Here is a 23686-nt window from a genome sequence, read left to right as displayed (position 1 = left end):
GGAACACTAGCGTCAGGTGATCAATTTTCATAACGGCAAGGAAAGTTGTGTGAGTGCGCCACACCAGATTTTTATCAGATGTAAACATTATCACGAAGCTGGATAAATCCAACGTTAGTAGACAGAAGGTTGATCACTCACAGGTGTAAGATTCGAAGTGTAGCAGCACAGAGATCCCAGGTTCAAACCCGCTCAATACCAAAAGTTTTTTAACCAGATCACTCCCGTGTTATCGGATGGGCACGTTAAACTGTCGGTCCCGGCTGAAGTATGACAGTCGTAAGGGCCATTTACGGCTTGAATTATATATTCAGGCGGTGGGACCTTCCCGCAAGGGACTCCCCACCAACAAAAGCCATACGAATTACTTTTTTCGAAGTGGAGGGGGGGAACGCCAGCGTGACGTCACGTGTAGTAAAAATGTGATGGAGTAACCACACTGAGCATACAGTTTATTCACTGTATCTTCAAATAAATCGTCGTTTATTGCCCTCAAGATTGACCTAGAACTGAAAATTCCCCATACTTATAGCGAATGAATCACCGATTCTAATGATGTTGTTAAATATTCCAAGTTCATCAACTTGTATGAATAAAATGAAGTTGAAAGTTTTTCAAGAATCTAAAAACGTGACACGAAAAAGTTAATAAGCTGGAAAATCGTTAGTAGACAACGTTATACTATTATAATTTCAGATTAACGCATGAAAAATATTGAAAAATAATGCATTGCAAATAACCGATCCCGATAAATTTCATTCATATAAATGCACTGAACACATGCTGGTATTGAGCACATGTTCTACGAGAATCAAAATATCTCATCCCAAAATTCATAAGCTGATGTATAGTCAAACTACAAAATATAAACACGACCTAGAAGATGAAGAAACATTGAGGGTTGAAAAGGAAAGTTAGGAGGTGGGGTTTTTGCTTTTATATGGCAAAATGCTTGTATTATTTAAATGTTTTCATAATTATTGTAAGGCAGAAACAGAAAGCTTGCATGTCAGAAAAAGTTTGTGTTATATAATTTGACTATACGTCACCGTATGATTTTCAAGAATGCGATATTTTGCCTACTCTGTACTACAGCCTACGTCATGGCTGCAGTTCCCCCACTCCAATTGCATTTCAACTAAAATACTATAGATGAGTGACCAACCTTCTGTCTACTAACTTTGGGATAAATCATCATATGGGATACAAATTCAAACGTACTACAAATAAGTACTACACTAGCGCTGCATGTGAGTCTATGCATCTTCAAGGTCTTTGGAACTGAGTTTTTAACACAAGTTAGTGTTTGATCATGGAGAAAACAACAGTTTTTAAGAGTGAATTATGATTCAACTGAATCAACTAGAACAGGTGACATCAGATACTTGTGGATGAGAAAACTGCGTGAGGCCTACTGTCACAGAACTACTAGTACAATTGTTTTGATATTCATATTAAAGTAATGCATCCATATTGATATTGAAAGAAAATGACCAATGACAGTAGAGCTTTCCGAAGGACTCGCTGCCAATTCAAGTCATAAGAATAAATTAATAGAACAGTAGATTTCAACTTTTATTGGTAATAGCTAATTTCAGGACAGATAGTCGAGTTGACTAAGGCTCAACTCACACTTACGCTACTCAGGTCGAGAAGAGACTCGACTCTAGTCGAGAGCATGTGTTTCCAAATGGTGACACTCAGACCAGTCGATATGGGTCTCCGCGACGTCATCATTTGAAAACACATGCTCTCGACTAGAGTCGAGTCTCTTTCGACCTGAGTAGCGTAAGTTAGAGTTGAAAAAAAGTTGAAATATGCAAAAAATCTAAGTAGATAAGCACAGACCTGTGCGATTATACAGCCCTGTATAAATTAATATACAAATTAACTTGAAAGATTCGTATCAAATCTTGTGATACAGGAGTGTTCATTCTTTTCTACAATATGATCAGAAACAATATTGACTGTAATCTGGAGAGTAAGTGTAATATCATTTATATCGATTAATCACCAAAGACAAAGAAAAAGTGTTGAATGGTTACTCACCCACAGCTTCGAATGTCAACCTATGGATATTTTGAGGTCTAACCTCTCTTTGGAGTAAAGTTAGTTCAGTCGGTATAGAAATGATCGGCGAAGGACCTGGTATCCAATGCGTTTGCCTAAAAACAAAAAAACAGGCTACTTAGTATTTCAACACACTTTATAAAATTGCTAAAAAACAGGCTACTCAGTATTTCAACAAACTTTATAAAATTGCTAAAAAGCAGGCTACTCAGTATTTCAACAAACTTTATAAAATTGCTAATTTCACTAGACTCAGAAAATTAATAATAGAATCATAACAGCGTTTGTCAATAGACACTTGGTGAGAAGGGTGATGAAAAGATTATATAATAGAAGAAGAAAAGGAAGGCCAAAGAATGGATGAGATTGGGTGATGAAAGGATTATATAATAGAAGAAGAAAAGGAATGCCAAGAATAGATGGACAGATGATGTGGCGATCGACAGAGGATCGGGAGAGATGGAGAGGCTTGTGAGGGAGGCCAAGGGTTGTAACGACCTGTAGAGCTGAAGAGTAAGTAATGTACGTTTATCTCTAGCACAGTCCCTCATGCTGTATGGGATTGTAGGATGGGGAGGATAAGCTTCTCACACATCGAACCGCTCCTCAGGGTACAGAAGCTGATAATGAGGATCATCAACCAGAAGCCACCATGCTATTCATCGGACCAGCTATTCAATGAGTTTGACGTGATGGATCCAAGACAGCTTCACTCCAAGGGCAAGGAGATACTTTGCATATTACACCAGAATCCAACAACATTTCAAACCAGAAACCACAACCACAACACCAGATACAGGAATCTTCTCATCACCAGTGTTGCAAGGAAAGCACCATAGTCTACCAAAGACATTTCAATCATTTAGCACCAAAATTATATAATCTACTTCTTGCAAACAGATTAATCATCCTAGAAAGTTCAAAACAATAGTACACAATTGGTTGATGAGCAAAGGAAGACAGAACATAGAAAACATTATTTCAAACAACAACTCATATTTTCAACTAATGTCTTACTAAACACTAACTAATTACTAATCCGCACAAAAAAACAAATCGAACAAAACCTACTGTAGAACATGGTAGGCCATAGTGGAGTAGGTCAATTTCCACACAGAAAACACTAAACAAGTAGAGGAATCATTATAAGAAATTTATGAAACTAACTATTGTATGTAATTGCAAACTATCTAATATTTTCTGTAATTGATGTAGTAGTTTTAGTTTTTTAGGGAACAAACATTTATTTATTCATCTAGATCTGTTCAAGCTTGCCTATTTGTGCAAATAAAGGCATAATTATTTATCATTATTATTTAGTGTTTTGACAGCTACTGACCATATGAACGTCATGACTGGTATGATATAGGGTAGACCGCAGTAGAGTCGCTTATCACAGTCCTCGTCGATTACTTGCGCACGCGCCATCTCGGGCACCAGCGAGCTGACCGAGCGAGGCGAGTTCACATCCAGGTTGATCACCCAGAAGCCAGCGCGTTGCTCCTCCACCTCCCCACCCACGCCGTGGAATGTCCGCTCCACGTGCTGAAAACACAAAATAATCCGGTGTGGCGCACTCACACAACTTTCCTTGCCGTTATGAAAATTGATCACCTGACGCCAGTGTTCACGCGCATCTCAAGTCTACTATTCAAAGATTGATCGATTTATAAACTTCTTCAGCTTCACCCCTATTCAAAGTTGTGATGCCTGATCCAATGAGAGATTTATTTATTGGAAAACAAGATGAACAAGATAAAGTTCTATAGTGAGTGTAAATAAAATTAGAAATCTGAGTACCCTTTTTAAAATTATTTAGTCACGACATGTTTCGGCTATATGATGCCATTATCAAGTCAAAACATGTCGTGCCTAAATAATTTTTAAAAAGGGTACTTAGATTTCTATTTTTATTTATATTCAAAAGTAACACCAAAGAAAAAAGACAATTCTATAGTGAGATTTACTTCAAACTATCAAGCATTCATTTCAAAGCATATCAATGAAATGAATAGAATCAAATCAAACTAAACCAAATCAAATAATATAGAGTAATTTGCAGGAGGCCAAGGTCCACATCGGACTGTAGCGCCAATGAAAGTAAGGAATCAACATAGAGTGAATCTAACTATTGGTGGACTCCTAACCACTAACCAGTATCATATGCCTTTGCGGAGCCGGAGCCGCCGGATCGGACGAGTAGGGGAATCCAAGCGGAGTCAAGATCAACACCAAGATGGCTATGAAGAAAATGGCGCTCAGGAAACTCACCACCCGTTTCGGGATTTGGACTAGCAGTATACCAGGCACCTGCAAAAGTAATTTATTACATCTGAAACATCATACATTCGCTAGTTTATTTGAACAAGCATTACAATCATGGAAAGTCAGGAGGCGTCAGCTCCTGATTGTCCCACGAAAGGAATTACAGCCGAAAGCCATGGATTCTACATGAAATTGACAAAATTGTCTCATATCGACCTTCCGAGATTTATTCATTTTTTTCATTTTATTAATTCTTTATTCATTCATACAATAAGTACATATCAAAATGATATGGGAAGGAAGAATAAGGTAACCTTGTGCTATTCCTTTCCCAAATTTAGATATCACATAGTCCGAAACAGGTTAAGTCTTGTAGTTCTTCAATTTTTTCAGTCCTCAAGTATTTTCACAAAGTAGATTTTCTAATTTAGATGCTTCAAAACTAAACATAGATGAAATATTTCACATTATTAAAACTAAAATCGGAAATATTCACTTATTAAAAATAGAATTTTGAAGAATTATGAGACAAGGCAATGCTTGTATTATTTTTCTTAAACATTTTTAGGTTATGTCACATTCGTAAAATAAAGTTAGTTTTTTACGCATAATATTCTGATACAATTGTATGCAAAATAAACTTGCAAACTATTAAATTATGAATTTAGATGGACTAATCCAAATAATTAGGTATTCCATGACATATATTTTGTTTTTTATCTACTCCAAAACAATAACTGAATTGTGTTTTTCTCAGTTAAGACTAGAACTTAAATTTAAGCCCTAACCCAATCGAGGGTTTAAAATTACGCTGTTTTAAGTTCTGGACTTAACGATTTTTGATAAATCCTCGACTCGGAAAGAGGCGAGAATCTAATTCAAGTCCTGGACTTATAAGTCCTTCACTCAGAAAGCGAAATTATAAACTCCAGGGTCTAACGTGATCTCTAAACTCCAGAGTCTATTTAAGTCCTCAACTACGTTAACGCCCTGGCTCGGAAAGCCAATTTCCTGACTCCAGAGTTTAAAACCAGTTAAAGTCTAGAGCTTTAACTTAGAAGCCGGAAACCGGCCCTAAATGTTTACACCCATTGTGTGGCACATCATTTCAAAGTTCTTTGTGAAACAAGAAAGATGTCATCAATTAAAATGTTCTATGATATTTGTATCCGAAATTGCGGCTGATTGAGGTTTGAGCTTTTAAAGAAATAATTGATAAGGTTTAATCAGCCGCCATTTTAGATAAAAGTATCATAGAACATTTTATTGATGTCATCTTTCTTGTTTTAGAAAGGCCTTTAAAATTATGATCAATGGGTGTTCACTCTCAAAATATTTGAGTTAAAACCCCTCATTTCTTTGAAAACTTAAACTCCAATCAGCCGCCATTTTGGATACAAGTATCATAAAACATTTTTATCGATGTCATCTTTCTGTTTTAGAAAGGCCTTTAAAATGATGTACCACTCAATGGGTATTTACATTTGAAATATTCGAGTTACAACCACTAAGTCACCCCCTTATGAGGGGTTGGAATTCAGTTGTATGTCAAAAGGTAGAGTATTTGACCAATAACTTATCCTGGAAGTTACAGTATTATATCTACAACAGTCTCCAATTTATTGAAGTGTTCCCATACATATGACTCACTCTGTAAACGCATTCAATGTGGTTACACCCTTATTCATTATTCATGATGCACGAGTATTATTACGTATCTACTCATTCATTAATTCAAAAAGGGTACTGAGATTTTGCTTTCTATTTCTACTCATTCTATTCTGTTAATTTTTCAAGTGATAAACCCACCAGGAAACTGAGCAGCAGAGTGAACATAGCAGAGGATATCATTCCGAGCACAATTTCGGCATGATTGCCTGAGCCCGACCGGCCCATTATGGGGATGATGAGTTGCAGTGAGCCATTTATGATGTAGGCACATTCGATGTAGGGAAGCACCAGGCAGCCAACGTATAGCACCAGTATTCTCCAGTCTGAAATTAAAGAGATAAAAGTTGATTACTTTGCATTAAAGTTCAATTGATTTGCCGAAAAAGAATATACAGAGTGAGTCATATGTATCGGAACCCTTCAATAAATTGGAGACTGTTGTGGATATATCACGAATAATAATAATCTTTTCACGAACAATAATTCATTTTCGTACAATCATACTTCTAAATAGTCTAAAACAATTTGGAAACTGTGTGAAGTTGGAAAACAAGGAGCTCTATGCTTTGTCTAATGAAATACAAGCATATCAAACACATAAAATCAGGTGCTGCCTTTAAAACTTGAATCTCATTAAAAATAAAATAAAAATAAAATAAATAATTCGTTTATTTCACTGCATTTTTACAATTAAATACATACATTAAACATAATGATTGAACATTACAATATTGGTAATACAAATACATACCTTAAGCATAATGATTGAACATAGATAATAATATTAAGCATGTAACAGAAAAAAAACACAGTGAATCCCTCTTTAGGCTAAACCTGTGTTGAGGGATGTCTCGCTCTCTAGTTGAGTCAACTTAATTATAATACAATAACAATTTTGAGGTATCAAACAATAAAGTAAATTTATACAATAATCAGTGTGCTTTTCACAAGATGGGATTATGAATCTTTAACAATAAATTACCCAGAAAAAAATAAGTAAAAAAAACAAGCCTAGATTTGAATGAAGACAGCAAAAAAAATTGTAAATAGTATCACACCTCTATTAACGTTTTCTTCCTAGAAGCGATTAAGTCTATTCTTAAACAAATTGTAACTGGGTGCATCTGATATATCTGATTGAAGTTTAGATGAAATTGAAGCTATCGGGTAATAAAATATTTCAATGTTGGTTCGACATACTTTATTAAAAATTTTGATAGAGCTCAATAAGTTGAAAAACTCTAATTTTTTATAAGTTTATATACCTCTACTACTGGAGGCGAACGCACATAGCAGCATACAGACGTCTGCAGTCAGACGGAGGAAGAAACCCTCTCCAGGTGTTTGAATGATGCAACACAAACAGGGCTTCTCAAGACTGGCCACTAACGGTTGAACATGCATGCACATACACAGTCGACTTGGGCTCAACTCACACTTACGTGACTCAAGTCGAGAAGAGACCGCGACTCTAGTCTCTTCTCGACGCAGCATGTGTTTCCAAATGGTGACACTGAGACCATCGATTCTAGTCTCCGCGACTCACGACTGTGAGACTGAGTCGAGCGTCGACTCGATATGTTGGTCGAGCCTCGACTTGAGTTGCATGCATAGTACCATGCATTTTTAATTAAGGTGAGGTTATGTTTTAAGAAAGTGATGTTTTATCATTTTAGATAAGACTTAAGAATTATAATATAGAATTCTAATAAGAATTAGATAAGACAATGTATTTGGGTGGCTCGTTGGAATGAGTGATAAGGCGCTGGTCTAATAATCAAGAGAACCCGAGTTCGAATCTCGACCGGGGCCAAAAGTTTTTGACCACAGCACAATCACATAAATACGGCCACCCCGTCTTACGGAGGAGACGGTAAGCCGTCGGTCCCGACTACCTAAAACGTAGTCGTCATCTCTCATCATCCCTCTCATTACCCACGCACAAGCCTAAGAGCTTATGTGGTCATCACCCTCAGTATATTATTATTCATGATAATTATTATAAAATTTGTTACATAAGCAGAAGAGACGTATGGGTCCCATATTTTGAATAATGTGAGGTAAGAAATGAAGTAGCATGGAACTGAAGTAGTGACAATCAATGAACAAGAAAGTCATAAGGTCGAGAGACTGGAGTATCCTCGACTGGAGTCGTACGATTTGAGACGTGGTAGTGTGAGTGATGCCTAACATTGCTTGTAATTACAGGTGTGATCACAGTGAAAAGCTTCGAGCAAAAGTTTTGAGGTTAGGTTTTTGTATTTCTAATTTATGTTGTTTATTTTTTCTTTGCTAATCTATTTGAGGTTGAATTATTTTCATGATAATGAATTGTAATTTTCCAGTGGTAATTTATTGTTATTGGTTGTCTATTTCATGTTATAAGCCTCTTGCTGACTTAGTATATCTGTTGAACGTGCATACCTTAGACCAGTTATAGAATAGACACGCTGGGAAGTCTAGCCTCTAAAGCCAACATCTACTGCCATATCTCTAAATCGTGACGTCATCATCGGATAGGAAACTTTCAGATTGTATCTATTTCAGAAGGATGTAAATTATTATTCATAAAAATGGTAAACTCCAGCTGCGCTCCCACTGGAATAGACACAATCTGCTATGAAAAACAATGTAAACAAACTCTACAGAAAAGTTTTCTATCTGATGCTGACGTCACGATTTGGAGATATGGCAGTAGATGTTGGCTTCATCGACTTTCAGTATGAATATACAATAGGCCGTGTCTATTCTATAACTGGTCTAAGGTGCATACACTTTAGTGGCCCGCCTTAGAAACGACATACCTTTCCAATGAGCGAAGATGCGTTCGCGTAGCACGCTGCTGATACAGCTGAAGAACAGCCACATGGCTGGGATGAAGCCAGACCTTATTCTGAACAGCAGGCAGATGAGAGTCATAGTGGTGTACAGGATTTGGTTGGCGTCGCAGTACAATCTGAAAAGTGTCCACGGTGACCTAATTACCTGCAAATACAAGGAATACAATCAATATTTCCTTCAAATACATGGAAATACAATAAATTACCGTTTAACTACACTTGTGAAAAATAGTTAGGTTGCCAAAAATATATTTAGAAAAAAGACATTCATTTGTAGTCCAGTCAAGGAAAGGTTATAGAGGGAAAAGTTGAGAACCAAGAAAACAAGTGAAAGATAAAAAAAACAAATATGTAAATGGACAAAATTATTGACTAATGTATGCTTACAAGTTATGATAAAACTAAATTTTAGTGTTGTATTGGTTGAAAGGAATCTGGTTCATTAAACTATACTGGGAATTTTCCTTATTTACTCTTGTTATTCTAAAGCCTCTAGAATATTCAAAGATCTGCCTTTGTTATTAACATGCAGAAACTCAACATTCTCTCAACTGTGAACTTGTGATTATTTGGTATCAAAGGGAGGAGTGGGAGGAGACTGTCTAGCTGGGCCAATGGCAGGCGTTCATGCCCTGACCAATAGCAGTTCTCGCCTACTAGTATAATTCTGCTGTCTTGTATTTGTTTTAGTTTATAGAGATTGACATGGTGTAATAACCGAAACCGGTCTTTCCAAGTATCAAGAAATCTGTGGTTTTTTGACAATTTCTTAGTGTTTTTCATTCAATAAGAAACTTAACACAATATCAACTCTCTAACTACAAAAAAAGTGACCGATTTCTGTCCGGTTATCAAATTTTCTAAATTGAATCCACTATGATAAACTAACCAATCTCTGCCTAATTATAGAATTAAGGTTCAAATTAATAATTATAACATTTTCAAAACTGAATCAACTATTACAATCTCACCAGTCTCTGCCTCCTTGCCGCCAGCAGTGTGACCAACAGAGGCACCAGAAGGGAGGGAATGATGTAGAGGAAGAATATCCAGACAGGTCGCGCGAACCAACTCATCGCGCGATTCAGCATAGTCAGCGTAAACGCCGTCAGACCGCAGGTGAGCAGAGACAGCACCCAGCCACACACTATCACACCCGTGCACAGGAACATCTGCCGCATGTAAAGTTGCTTCACTATGTCTGCAAAGCACAACACATCATCATTTGTTTATTCATTCACTGGCAGCTAACCCGTGCTCCGCAAGGTCTATTTTGAAACTTGACAAACTGAAAACTTAACTGAGTGGAATCTTTAAGAGTTTGTTCAGGTTCGAATTATTCTTGTTTAAGAATCTCTATGATCAGTACACCATAACCCATGATGCTGTGGACATGAGCATAGTAAACCTTGAGCAGGATATCAACTCCTTATCAGTCTTCCGATAAGAAATAGCCATTTTGAGAGTTTCTTCAACACATAATTTACATGGTTGTTCCATGACAAGTGCCTGTCCATCCAAATACCAAGGACCTTATTCGAAGCAGGTAGTCAACCAATAGGTTTCTTTTTTATCGTCTCTGTGCTATTTTATTATGTAATGAGTTGCTATAGGCCTTATTGTTATTCCATTAACTTTTTTATAGTTTCTATTGTGTTCTTTTTAGTTAATATTTTCAGTTTCTGTCATGGAAAATTCGCTCGCTACCGCTGGCCTTGAATAGGCACTGTGTGGATGGCAAGACCAATGTGGCCAAGCTTACTAGGCTGAGCCAACGTGTAGACATGTGTCTTCTACAGTGAGATACAGGTTATAAAATCAGCACATGATTAACATAGGTTTGCTACACCCTTGTGTGTCATTGAACAAAACACATAACTCTATCCTTTCAAGTCCTATTAGGTGGGCCGTCCACTAGAACCGTTTTCGTCCAAACTAGCATCGGCCGAAAACTACCGATCGCAACCGAATAATCCCCCAACAAAGAAAGGGATAGATGCTCGTCCATTGCAACAGGTTCATACCGCCGTGCACGGCCGATCAATCTTTCAACCCGAATTGAATGGGATTTTCCGGCTCTGTCCAGCCGAACTAACTAGTCGAGCTGAAACAACATAGTGTTTGAAATTGTTTCACAGTCTTGTTTTTTGTTTTGAAGTTGTTCTGTTTTATAAAGTTGTAATAATTATGGACAATGAATAGTTGATAAGTTTGGTTCAAGAGCATGCTCCATTGTGGGATATGCGAGACTAAAGATATCATCGTCGTGATGTTGATAGGAATCTGTGGACAAAGTTTGCTTAATAAATAGGATCTGAAGGTAAAATTATTGTAATGAATAAGTGGATATTTGTTTATTCAATTTTCAAAATCTCAATATAGCTCAATCATTGTTTATGGAAAATGTTGGTGGCTATGATAGTAGTTAATTGAATAATTGGCAACCAGCCAACTTGTGAACTAGACTGAAGTAAACGGTTCCAATGTACGACCATATTCGGCTGAAGTAACGTCCGGCAGATTCGTCCGATCCAACGATCGAACGGATCGATTGAATACGGTTCCAGTGGACTGGAAATACTTCTACTTTTGTTGATATTTAGTTTGATTTTTGTATGATGATATGAATAAATAAATAAATGCGAATTTAAACAGTTATATATTAATGTGTTGGGGAAATTATGAGTTAATCATTTTGGGAGGGTGGCAGGACTGGTCTGCCGGTGATGGTTTGTGGTGAAGTTACTCTCATTTTTCTTGTAATAAATAATTATTTCTTACCTGCTGTGTTCCGAGTTAAGGCTAGTGTGGTGCGAGAGTGTGGTTAATTTGGAAAGGTATTAATTTTCTCTCCTGCTCACTCTGAATCTTAAAGTGATTCGCTAATTAATTTTGCTAATCATAACCTCAATTCATACTATCCAATAACAAGAATTCTATTTTCAACAATCCTCTGCGCGGGAAAAGAGCCTGCTGTTTCTGTTTCTACTGATAACAGCTCTGAACTTTCAACATCTGTAAACTCCACTGATATAGTCAGCCGAGCTCATAAACAATTATAATCAGTTAGAGTGATAAATAACTACGATTTCATTTTTCTCAATTCATTCGTCTCCCTATCTTATATCAATTTATTATCTCCACACCAGTAGGATATACCTTTTAAACCTCTTATCAGGAGCTTCCTTTCACCTCGCCGTGCTCGCTCTCTCGGCGATCTTCGTTCCCTCCTCCCCGTTCTCCTCTAATCGCTGCGTTCCTCCCAAAATATAAAAATCCAATTTCTTCTATATTTATTGGAGTAAATCTTACTTTTTGTAAACTTGAATTACAATAATAACTTTGAACATTCATAATACAAATATTATTCTCATTTGGCGAATAATTAATAACAAAATCAATGCACTTGTATTTCATCTACAACCGATGTGATTACCAGCCAGAGATTTCTATGAGCAGTGATTGTGGGATAGACTACCAGTTAGACAACTACTTATCTACCTGTTGATTCCATGTGCTACGCTTATCGCTCTAAATACAGACTTGGATTCTTCGCACTTGTTACCTGAATCTGAACTATATTGAACTTTAAACGATTACTTTTAATTGTTCATCTATCCTAAATCTCATAACATCTTTCTTTTCCGGACAGATCTCTTTCTTCTTTTGAGCTGTATTTGTGATTCTTAACATTTGTCATATCTCATGTATTACAATGGCGTTCTTTTATTTTGAATAAGATCTTTTGTTTCCATAAACTTAAAATTGTAAATGGGTGAATTCTAGGATGTCCAGCTTGAAAATAACGCAAACCTCTAAGGGTAATCCAAAACTTCTTTACGATGGCTTCTCTTATAGAAAAGGTAGGGAAATGGCCACAGGGCTGCAGGTCTCATGGAGATGTTTGTTCAAAAATTGTAATGCTTCCCTAAAAACTAATGCTAGCATCGAAAAATCACTAGCAAAGTATTAGCAAAACATAATCATCCCTCAGTTACTCATCAGACACTTTAATGTGGAGGATGAGAATGATGAGCAAAGCTCTTGTTTAAAAGAAACGATCAATCAATCACCTACGCCATCATTAACAGAAAGCTCAATATATGAGCCTGAAGGAAATAATACAGGGTTTTGTTACACCGGTGCAAGTTCTTGAACAGGAGAAATCCAATGTCAACGAGTTGTCTTCTTCACTGGTCGTACATACAGACGATGGTAACCAGGATTGTGAAAACGCCGCTCTTAGAGACGAACTTAAGAAGCTAAGAACAGAATGGGAGGCGGCAGTTAATAGGTCAATCGAGAACGATATTAAATATTGAATCTTGCCGATAAATCTACCGCGGAGACTGGCGTCCAGACTGAGACAGAGAGCAGGATTGCTGACACAAATGAACCTGTAAATTGTTATCAGGAGAGGAGGCTCCATCGGAGGCTGAGCAGCAAATGGAGGCTGTCCCCTATGAAATTATACAGGATTTGAAGGAAACTATTAACAAACTCAAAGAGGATAATAAAACTTTTACAGAAAAAATTCTACTGATGTCTACTTCATAGAAGCTCTTGAGGCTGACAACTTGTTGCTCAGGAATGAGAAATTTTAGAGAGGATAGAGACTGACAAATGGAGAGCTAGGTATGACGAGTTGTACATTAAATCAAGTGATAATCTCATGAATGATTCGTCGAGCATTGGAAACAACAGAGGAGGAGCTACTCCAGCTCCTGGGAGTCTCTCCAGTTCTTTTGCGACTTCTAGGAAGGGATGTGAGGTGTTGACTGAGTGTGAAGAAGCGGACGAGGCGCAGCTCCATATGATTAGTATCTCGCAAAATAGAAGAAGTTTATTCAATGTCAAACTCACGTCCGGATCAGGCCAAAGTTCATCGTCTTGTGAAAAACGGGTTAGAGACTTCAAAAATTCAAGTTCTTGTCTCACAAAACTACGTCACCCCAGTAGCAATTAGAAACAGCTCAAGTCAAATAAATTTCGAGAAAATAACAATATTTGCGGACAGTCATGGTAAAAATATAGTGAATCTCACGGCAAAAAGAGTAGACTGTAAGGTGACAGGAATGATAAAACAGGTGCTAAATTCGAAGATGTTGCTTCAAGCTGTGAGCATGAGAGCAAAAATATGTCAGATCGCGACTTGGTCGTCTGATGGGAGGAGGAAATGATATGGAAAATTGGTGCAAAAAAATTTCTAAGTTCTTTAAAAAAATGTTTATATGACCTGTCGCATGTGAATATCATACTCATGAATGTGCCTCGTAGATATGATCTTCCAATTTCTTCTAACATTCATACTAATTCATATGATTGTGAAATCTATAAGCAAGACCTTGTATCAGATCATGCCGGAGTTTTGGTTCATATTCGTCAAGATAATTTTCTTCTCAAAGGGCCTAACCGACAGGATGACGAAAACAACTGTTGTTTAATAAGAGTAGTGTCTCCTAGTAGGTTATACAACCTAAGTCAATTCCTTTCAAGTCTGGACTGGTCACAGATATTCTATGTATGGGACGTGAACGAGGTAGTACAAAAATTTATGAATATACTGTCTCAATACCTGACGACGTTTTGCCCTATGAAAACCCACAAAAATAGAGCCAAGGACTCAAACATGCATGTTAATAGTTGGTACACTCCTGAACTCAAGACCATGAAGAACCACCTGTTAGTCTTGTATAAAATTTGGAAGATCCGAGGTGCCAATGAAGACAAAGAGAGATTCAAAGATTTCAAAAAACTTTACACTGAAGCGATTGCTAGGGCAAAGTTGTCACTCAACGACAAGCTGTTGACAGAATCTAACAATAAATGTAAAACAGCATGGAAAATCATCAACAATGAATCTAAACACAAGAATAAGTCATCAACTACAATCAACATTCCTCCTGAGAAACTGAATGATTTTTTTCTTAGTGCAGGAGTTCATGCTCAGGATATGTCTATCTCTACATCAGTTACAATGGAAGATATGCTGGAAAAATGTAATCTCATCAATTTAAAAAATGTGGCTGCACCAAGATTTGCATGGAAAGAGGTTGACATTGAAACGGTGAAGTCCATAGTGGGAAATCTCAGTTCCTCAAGAAGTGAGGATACCTTTGGTCTTTCAAATTATACGGTGAAGAACATTATCGATTCGATTCTCCGTCCACTGACATGTGTAATTAATTTGATTATGATACTTGGAGCTTTTCCTGAATGCTTGAAAATGTCGATAATAAATCCAATCTATAAAAAAGGTGAAAAGGAACTGCCAGAAAGCTACAGACCATAGCAATAGTCTCGATCGTAGGTAAAATCATGAGGCATGTCTACTGAAACAGCTGTATGAGTACTTTGTAGAAAATAATTTGCTCAACCCCAATCAATTTGGATTTAGACCAAATCATTCAAAACTATGGCGATTGAAAAGGTTGTCAACTACATTCTTGAGAGCTTTGAAAGCCAATGTATGGTTGCTGGTGATCTACTGGACTGAGTCGTGCGTTTGACTCCATGTCACATTCAATATTGTTTGAAAAGTTGAGATACTATGGTATTGAAGGTAGCGAGCTGACTCTGATTCAAAGCTTCTTGAGCAATAGACAACAGGTGGTAAAAGTAAATAATAAACTATCTAGCCCAAAAGCCGTGAAAAAACAGCCCTCAAGGGTCTGTTTTGGGGCCGTTTTTATTTCTAGTGTTCGTAAATGATTTCAGTGTAATATACCATGCTTTTCAATATTGTATGCCGACGACACTACAATTCTCAATTCTGGTGCGAATGCGGAAAATCTTATTCATGACCTTGACGTTTCAACAAAAACCTCAAAAATATGGTACAATGCCAACAGCCTCCGTCTTAATGAGACCAAAACTGAGAGGATATATTTTCCTTGAAGAGCAGAATAGATCCTAGCCTAAAAAACTACACGAAGCGGTCAAATTGCTGGGCTTAATGCTGGACAGTAAGCTATGCTGGGAAGACCATATCGAGTTTCTTTGTAAAAAACTATCAAGAGTCACCTTTCTTCTACGTAAACTTAAACTATCAGTCAGCCCTGGAGTTTTGATGATGGCATACTACGGTCTCTTCCATTCACATTTAAATTATGGTCTCCGTTTATGGGGCAACTGCTCTTCTGCCAGCAGAGTGTTTCTATGGCAGAAAAAAGCCATAAGATGCATTGCAGGACTCAAATTCAACGAGTCATGTAGAGATGCTTTCAAGAAACTTAGCGTCCCAACCCTTGCTAGTATGTATATTTATGTAAATCTAATTTACATGAAGGAAAATGAAGATAACTTTATGAAACAGCAAGAAAATCATGATCACAACACAAGAAATAAATTTGACTTGATAAAACTTCTATAAGGCTGCACAAGACTTATAAAAGCCATAAATACCAGCAGGTTATTCTTTTCAATAAACTTCCCTTAACATTAGAAGTCTTCCAAGCAGCAAATTCAAGAGAATAGTAAAAGAACTGCTGAGACGTAACGCATTCTATACAATAGAGGAATATCTCGATAGTCAAATATTGCAATGTAAAATTACACATGTTAACTTTAAAATGAGAATGAACTACTCACCTGTTTTGCTGCTTGTACGGAATAACTTATTGTCGCGACTAATTTAAGACATTTTCTCATGGCATGACTGTACCTATTATAGCCTATTATTTTTATTTGTAGTTTTAACTTGACACGATCCATATATATTATGTTATATTGTTGATCAATAAACAATTCTATTCTATTCTATTGTTCTGACAACTGCACTGGACTGACGAAAACGGTTCCAATGGACGACCGTATTCGGCCGAGTTGACGGACGGCAGATTCGTCCGATCCAACGGCCGAACGGATCGGTTGAATACGGTTCCAGTGGACGGTTATCCTTAAGCTACACCAATAAGTTGAAATTACCTTCTGAGACAGACTTGTTAATGTTGAAGTTGAGCGTGTAGATGCTGAATGCTAGTACAGCCACGTTGAGCAGATTGCCGACCAGTTCAGACCAGTAGACGATGAAAGCGCCAATCACGTCGAAGAAGATGATCTTGCCGGCTGCAGCTGATTGGCTGCTGGAGGGCACCAGCTGATCAGCTGAGGCCAGCTTCAAGGTCAACGAGAGGATGTTGTCACCCGTTCGCTGCAGGGTGCCCAGAGGGATTTGCGCCGCGTTGTCCAGTCGGGTGTGGTACACGTAGCCATTGGTGACCCACGCAAAGTCCAGGCCTGCAAAAGAGAGATGATTTAGGAAACGAATAGGGCCTACCATAGAGAAAAGATAGCATAAGATGATATCCCATGGTATAGATCGTTCATGTTCTTAATTTTATGCCGCTTTTTTGCTAACTCAAGTCGATTACTGTCGACTGATGTGTATTATTACTGCTTGGTGAGAGTGTAAAGGTGCGTACAGATATACGCGCTGCGAACATGAGCAATTCACTTTTAATCAGCTGACTATATATGTATTTTTACAGAAACGGTAAGATACAGATATAAAAAGCTTGGCATCAGCTGATTAAAAGTGAATTGCTCATGTTCGCGGCGCGTAAATCTGTACGCGCCTTATGAATGGCACAGTATCAGAGACTACCAGCGTCACATATTGTAGTGCACGAAAAATATACTACTATAGTGAGGTCCACGTTATAATGGCAGTATTGTTATAGAAATGGTATTACTTTTCTTGTCTATCATTCAACAAAACTGATATCGCTATCTCTTTCTCGCTTTGCTCTGTTGCTAGATCGTCTTTTAACAATGTAGAATTAACAAAATATTTTATCTTAATTATGAAAATTTATTGTGAAATTATTGAAAAATATAATTGATTATTTGAAATGAGAATGAACAATTAATATTACATCAATAAACCTGTATCAGCAACCATCTATATAAGACAGAGGATCGGCAATGTTGTTCTCCTATCTTTCTCCACTGCCATTATAATGTGAACCTCATTATAGGACAATCAGATTGAGTTAACAGTAAAATTTAAAACATAAACACTCTTGGGATATCATCTTATGCTATCTTTTCTGTATGCTAATGGCCTACAATTCACTATTAAATTGTTATACAAATATTCCATACAGCCTAAAACAATGGTAATTTTCCAAAAATACAATAAAATCCAACTCGTATATCAATTAAACTTCATAGAATAAGACGTGGAAGAAGAATGGTGAAAATAAGAAGAAGGAGGAGGAGGGAAAATAAGAAGATGGAGGCTGAGGAAAAGAATGAGGAGAAAAGGCAGAGAGGAGAAGAATGAGAAGAAGGCGGACGTATAGAAGAATGAGAAGAAGGAAGTGAGAAGAAGGTGGAGCAGCAGGAGATGTAAAAGAACGAGAAGTAGGAGAAGGCATCGGAGGAGGAGGAGGAGGAGGAGGAGGAGGAGGAGGAAGAGGCAGAAGAGGAGGTGGATGTGGAGAAGGAGATTGATTGATTGATTGATTATAATCTTCTTTGTTGGGGCGGAGTAGAAGAAGAAGAAGAAGGAGAAAGAAAATCACTCATGGACACAATATATTTCATTTATCAGTCAAAGCACAAATCATATACGAGGATCGTTCCAGAATCAAGTTTCACTATTTTTTATAGCCCTGTACATGACAGGAAAGGCTACTTGTAATATAAATAATAAAGAAAAATAAAAATCTCAGTACGGTACCCTTTTAGAAATATTTTATCACAACATGTTTCGGACATTCTAAAAGGGTACTGAGATTTTTATTTTTATTTATATATAAATATTTCTAAAAGGGTTCTGAGATTTTTATTTTCTTTATATTCAATTTCAATTTATTTAAAAACGTTATACATTACATAGTATCTAAAAACAAAGTAAACGCAATATATTAGATTGTAACATTAATATGAAAAACAAGTAAAAAGTAAATGAATAACTCCATGCTTGAACGATAAGTCCGTGTGTTATATGACAGGAAAGGTTTACATTATCAGCGAACATTTCTACATTTTCTTCCAGGTTTAGTGGCAGTGCTATAAAATTTTAAATTTTCATGCGGCTGTCATGATTCATTCATTCATCAATTAGGAGCTACCAATCACTTCTACTTGAATTGGTGGTTAGGAACGCTTGTTAGTGATCGGCTTAGCACTCCCTTGTAGTATTCAAGGCAAGAGAAAAATGGAATAGATTACGGTAGTTTAAATTAGTTAAAGGTTTTAACTCCTCTTGATACAAAATTTGAATGCTTCATTATCAATGTATGCATTTTCTATGCATAATTAAATAACAAGATGTGGTATTTCGGGGAAAACTAAGGAGATCTCGTTATCTCTTAGGACAATTTTTGTTTTATTTGTTTCAGCTTCCCCAATACTGTGATGGTATACTGTTACCCTTTCCAGGGACCCTATTTTTATCGTGAATTTCAGAATAGATTTCATAAAGCAGATGAGATCTTAACTAAAGAAAATATTCACCAGATATATGGCCAAAGTCGCGGAATATCCTGAAATCAGTGTCACCAGGAATGATGCCGCTCTCGAATACTTCTTGCGCCAAGGATGAAGCAAGAGGATAAGGCACTGTTTCTGCATAAGCCTACAACATAAAAATATTGTCAGAAATATTTGCAACAAAAATTCGGAAGCATTAGGGTTTCAACGTTGGGATCTTACTTTACTGATAAAGTATTCTCCAAGATACCCTGGGCGATAATACAACAACTAGAGTTAAAACATAGTGGAGCGGCGAAGGTTGAGTGTATCAGAGAAGGTATCTGAGAGTGTTTGAAAAATGCATGTATTCAAATGTATCAGAAAACATTGGAGCGGTGAAGGTAGGGTAGAAGGTAAAATGAACTGGAGACATTCAGATACATGGATTACTGAAATACTCTCAGCTACCTTCTCCGCTCCACTATTTATTGATCCTTATAAATAACACCCACGTTTTAACCTAGTGGAACGGCGAAGGTAGGTTAGAAGGTAAAATGAAGTGGAGGCATTCAGATACATGGATTATTGCAACCCCCTCAGCTACCTTCTCCGCTCCACTACGTATTTATCCTTATAAATAACATTCACGTTTCAACCTATTCAACAAATACATCATATTGTTATTAGTGTGCTCTTTCAGATCGAATTTCCTTGTACAAGTTTAATTTTAAATCTACTTTGTGAGAATAATTAAGGACTGAAAATTTTGTGAAGTGAACAATACATGAAGAAGAAAGACAATGACTAGAAATGCTGATTCGCATTGATACAATACTCAAGTGCGAGATAAATTACTTTTAACACGGCTCTTTCTCGAAGACGGAGAGGTCCGATGCTCTATCCTCCACTTATCACTCCCACTACCTAGCAGCATTCTCCTTCTTTTGTGTCTTGAGTGAGAGAGCTTTGTAACGCGACGCGGCAACACTCCCCTCCATCAATTGCTGGCAATGTTCCAAGTAGTGTACTGGTCAGCAGGTATATTGGTTTGTGTATGTTACAGAGATGTTTTCATCAAAAGAACATGAAGCAAAATGACACGGCGCATCCAATTGTGCGCAGGATGTCCGTCTGTGTCCACGCTACAAACTGTGGAGGGAAAAATGGGTTTCTCCTCTTCATGTTAAAAGTAATTTATCTCGCACTTTAGAAATAGAGGAGACTATGCTTCACTGTATCACAGAACAGCTCTTTTTGAGAAGAAACCTACATATATGGGCCTTAAATTTATTAGAAAGCTTCCTACTCACTTGAAAAATTGTGAAGATGTCGATGTTTTTGAGAAGGAATTAAAAAGTTTTTTGATGCTTGGAATATTCTATGCCACAGAAGAGTTTGTTTGTGTGTAGAGAGGGTTCCTTTGTGTGATTTTTTCTTCTTTTTTTGTAATACTGTATGTATTATAAATTTTTGACAATTCCTATACTCTGATTAGAGTCTCTGGGAAGCTTTAAAAACAAACAAACATGACATAACCTTTTTCGGATTATGTGTAACCTTATCTAAATTTGGGAGAGGAATATCTCAAGGTTACCTTATTTTTCCTCTCCCTATCATTTTGATGATATACTTATTGTATGATTAAATTCCGCTTGTACAAATGTGCTTGACATGTCTGCAGTATCGTTAAGAGTGTCTGCCAATTTTACCTTCCGGCAAAAAGTACAACAGTGTTCAGGGAAATAACAATTTAGGTTATGTATTTGTGAAGTTCGTTTTACCGACCTGCATGAGCCACGGATGCTCAGGCCCGGCCTGGAATAGTATCTCCCTTCCGCCCGCACCACACGACTCCAGGTTGACGAAGGCGCGCACTTCGCTCGCCCAGCGGTGCTGCGTGATGAAGCCGTGCGACGCCTGCAACAAGTTCTCCTCCGCACCGTTGAATAGCAGCACCACGTTGTGCGGCAGTGCCGCATCACGCTGCGACATCACACGCAGCATTTCTAGCATCACGGCGCAACTTGCTCCGTCATCGCTGCCGCCTTGGCGCAACAAAACACAAATTCAAAATTTATTCAATCCAATTCACAATACATTTACAAATTATAAGAAAAAAATCTGGTGTGGCGCACTCACACAACTTTCCTTGGCGTTATGAAACCTGACGCTAGTGTTAACGCGTATCTCAAGTCTACTATTCAAAGATCTGAGCCAGCTGGTGACAGGACAATAACACTGGAACGAAATCTGCTATCTCTTCATAGTGAATGATTTAATAGAATCAACAGTTGCCAACAGTTTGCAATTGAATAATCACATTTTCTCAAATTTCAACCTTATTTCAATTTTAGGTGAAAATGTTACTGGACATTAATTTATTGTAGAGATTTTCATGCTCAATCTTTTCCACTCGAACACTCGAAATTTTCCGTTTAAATTATATCTGAGACCTGATAATTGGAAATCTAAAATCAAACTTTGCAGAACTCCTAAAATTTTTACAGATATGGGACTTGTGGCAGTTGATATAGCTTACCAATGACTATTTTAAGTATAAGTTTAATCAAAATCGTTGGAGCCATTTTCGATAAAATCGCGAAAACCAAGTTTTTGCCAACATTTTCGCCATTTTAGCCGCCATCTTGAATTGCATTTGATCGAAATTGTTCGTGTCAGACCCTTATATTGTAAGGACCTTGAGTTCCAAATTTCAAGTCATTCCGTTAATTGGGAGATGAGATATCGTGTACACAGACACACACACATACAGACCAATACCCAAAAACCACTTTTTTGGACTCAGGGGACCTTGAAACCTATAGAAATATAGAAATTGAGGTACCATAATTTTTTTCTGGAAAGCAATACTTTCCTTAACTATGGTAATTGGGCTAGGAAAGAGAAAATTGAGTTTTCATAAAAAGGAGAAAAAGAGAATAAGGAGCAGCAAAAATATGAACAAGAACGTAAAAGGCCAGAGAAAGAGGAGCAGAATGATAAGAAAACACTAAAAATTCACAATAACGCACTTAAAATAAAGAAATTTAAAAATATAGGTAAAGATAAAATATAAAGAAATTTAAAACAATGTTAATCTGACTTCTGAGTCCCCAACTACATACACCATCTATAATAAATATTAACCTTGAATTTGAAGTCAGTTGAAATATATACAGTTAATAAAGTATAACAGCCTCAATTTAACAATGGGAAGTAAAATTTTAATTTTATTCATATAGGTAATTGAATTGACTACTTTTATGAACGCTATTCAAGTTCATAACTAATATTCAAAACTGGCCAGTTTCACTTTCAAACACTGATAAATTTTTTTACAATATTAGACTGAAAACAAGCAATATCATGTATATCCAATTTTCAATACTCATGTTATTTAAACAATTTATAATTAAACAGATACTGAAATTCTAGGCTCCAATATTAAAGACCAGAAGGTAACCCGTGCTCCGCAAGGCTCTAATTAAAAACTTGAAATCTTTTAGAATTTAAAATAGGCCTATACCCATCCTTGGTAAATTAAGAATCTATATGTAAAATTTCAAGTTAATCAGTCCAGTAGTTCAGAAGTGATGATGCGTCATTCGTGAATTTTCTACCCTGTACTTATATAAACCAGTTCTTTTCTTTATTATATATATATATATATATATATTATATATATATATATATAAAGAGAAATGGCACTCACTCACTGACTAACTGACTCACTCGCAGAACTAAAAATCTACCGGACCAAAAACGTTCAAATTTGGTAGGTATGTTCAGTTGGCCCTTTAGAGGCGCACTAAGAACGGATTTGAAAAAAATTCCAAACATACGCCCAAAATCTGCGTTTTTCCAGCGTTTTTTAGTGTTTTCTCAGATTTATCGAGAACAAATGAACAGAAAATGTTCAAATTTAGTACAGAAGCTCAGCTAGGGTGTAATTATGTTGTGTTAGAAGGAATTTGCAATAACGTCAAAGATACGCCCAAAATTAGCGTTTTTCTCAGCTTTTCTGCGTTTTCTCAGTACTTTAACTTTCTGATGGAATGAAGCATGCTCAAATGAAAAATGCAGGCAAGCGAAGCGAGCCCGCTGATCCCATTTCTGGATGATCCAGTCGGGGGTCCAGGTCCAGGGGGCGGACCCCCCTGGGTAGACGGATATGGCGAGCGAAGCGAGCCTGACGGCTAGTAAGATATATAAAATGTTCAATCACAATAAAATATCAGGAAAAATGTATGTGATTCATTAAAAATATTCCAAGTTATTTTTAATTAATTACTTATCATTCAAGGAACGTATATTCTGGCTATGGACATCTACAATTTATTAATCAATACCATCCATGCATTACATTTTAAAAATAATAAATTTAATGTCAATTCAAAATGAGAACAAATTTAATGAAA

The 23686-nt window shown here is 36.9% G+C and overlaps 1 protein-coding gene across 1 annotated transcript in view; it reads right to left on the bottom strand.

Annotated features, from left to right (window-relative positions):
• The window catches only part of LOC111050183 (endoplasmic reticulum metallopeptidase 1), a 40045-nt gene that overhangs the window by 1980 nt on the left and 14379 nt on the right, over positions 1-23686 (bottom strand). Inside the window, exons 4-12 of the mRNA XM_039420272.1 lie at positions 21054-21313; positions 19311-19431; positions 16773-17084; positions 9818-10047; positions 8811-8991; positions 6145-6329; positions 4225-4380; positions 3410-3615; positions 2050-2165 (exon numbers count right to left, since the gene is read on the bottom strand). Coding sequence (XP_039276206.1) covers positions 2050-2165; positions 3410-3615; positions 4225-4380; positions 6145-6329; positions 8811-8991; positions 9818-10047; positions 16773-17084; positions 19311-19431; positions 21054-21313 — 1767 coding nt within the window. The remainder of the gene's footprint in view (positions 1-2049; positions 2166-3409; positions 3616-4224; positions 4381-6144; positions 6330-8810; positions 8992-9817; positions 10048-16772; positions 17085-19310; positions 19432-21053; positions 21314-23686) is intronic.

This window comes from Nilaparvata lugens, chromosome 2, assembly GCF_014356525.2.
Source record: "Nilaparvata lugens isolate BPH chromosome 2, ASM1435652v1, whole genome shotgun sequence".
Lineage (NCBI taxonomy): Eukaryota > Metazoa > Arthropoda > Insecta > Hemiptera > Delphacidae > Nilaparvata > Nilaparvata lugens.
The sequence above is the reverse complement of the archived record's forward strand: the minus strand, read 5'-3'. Positions and strand labels throughout refer to the sequence as shown.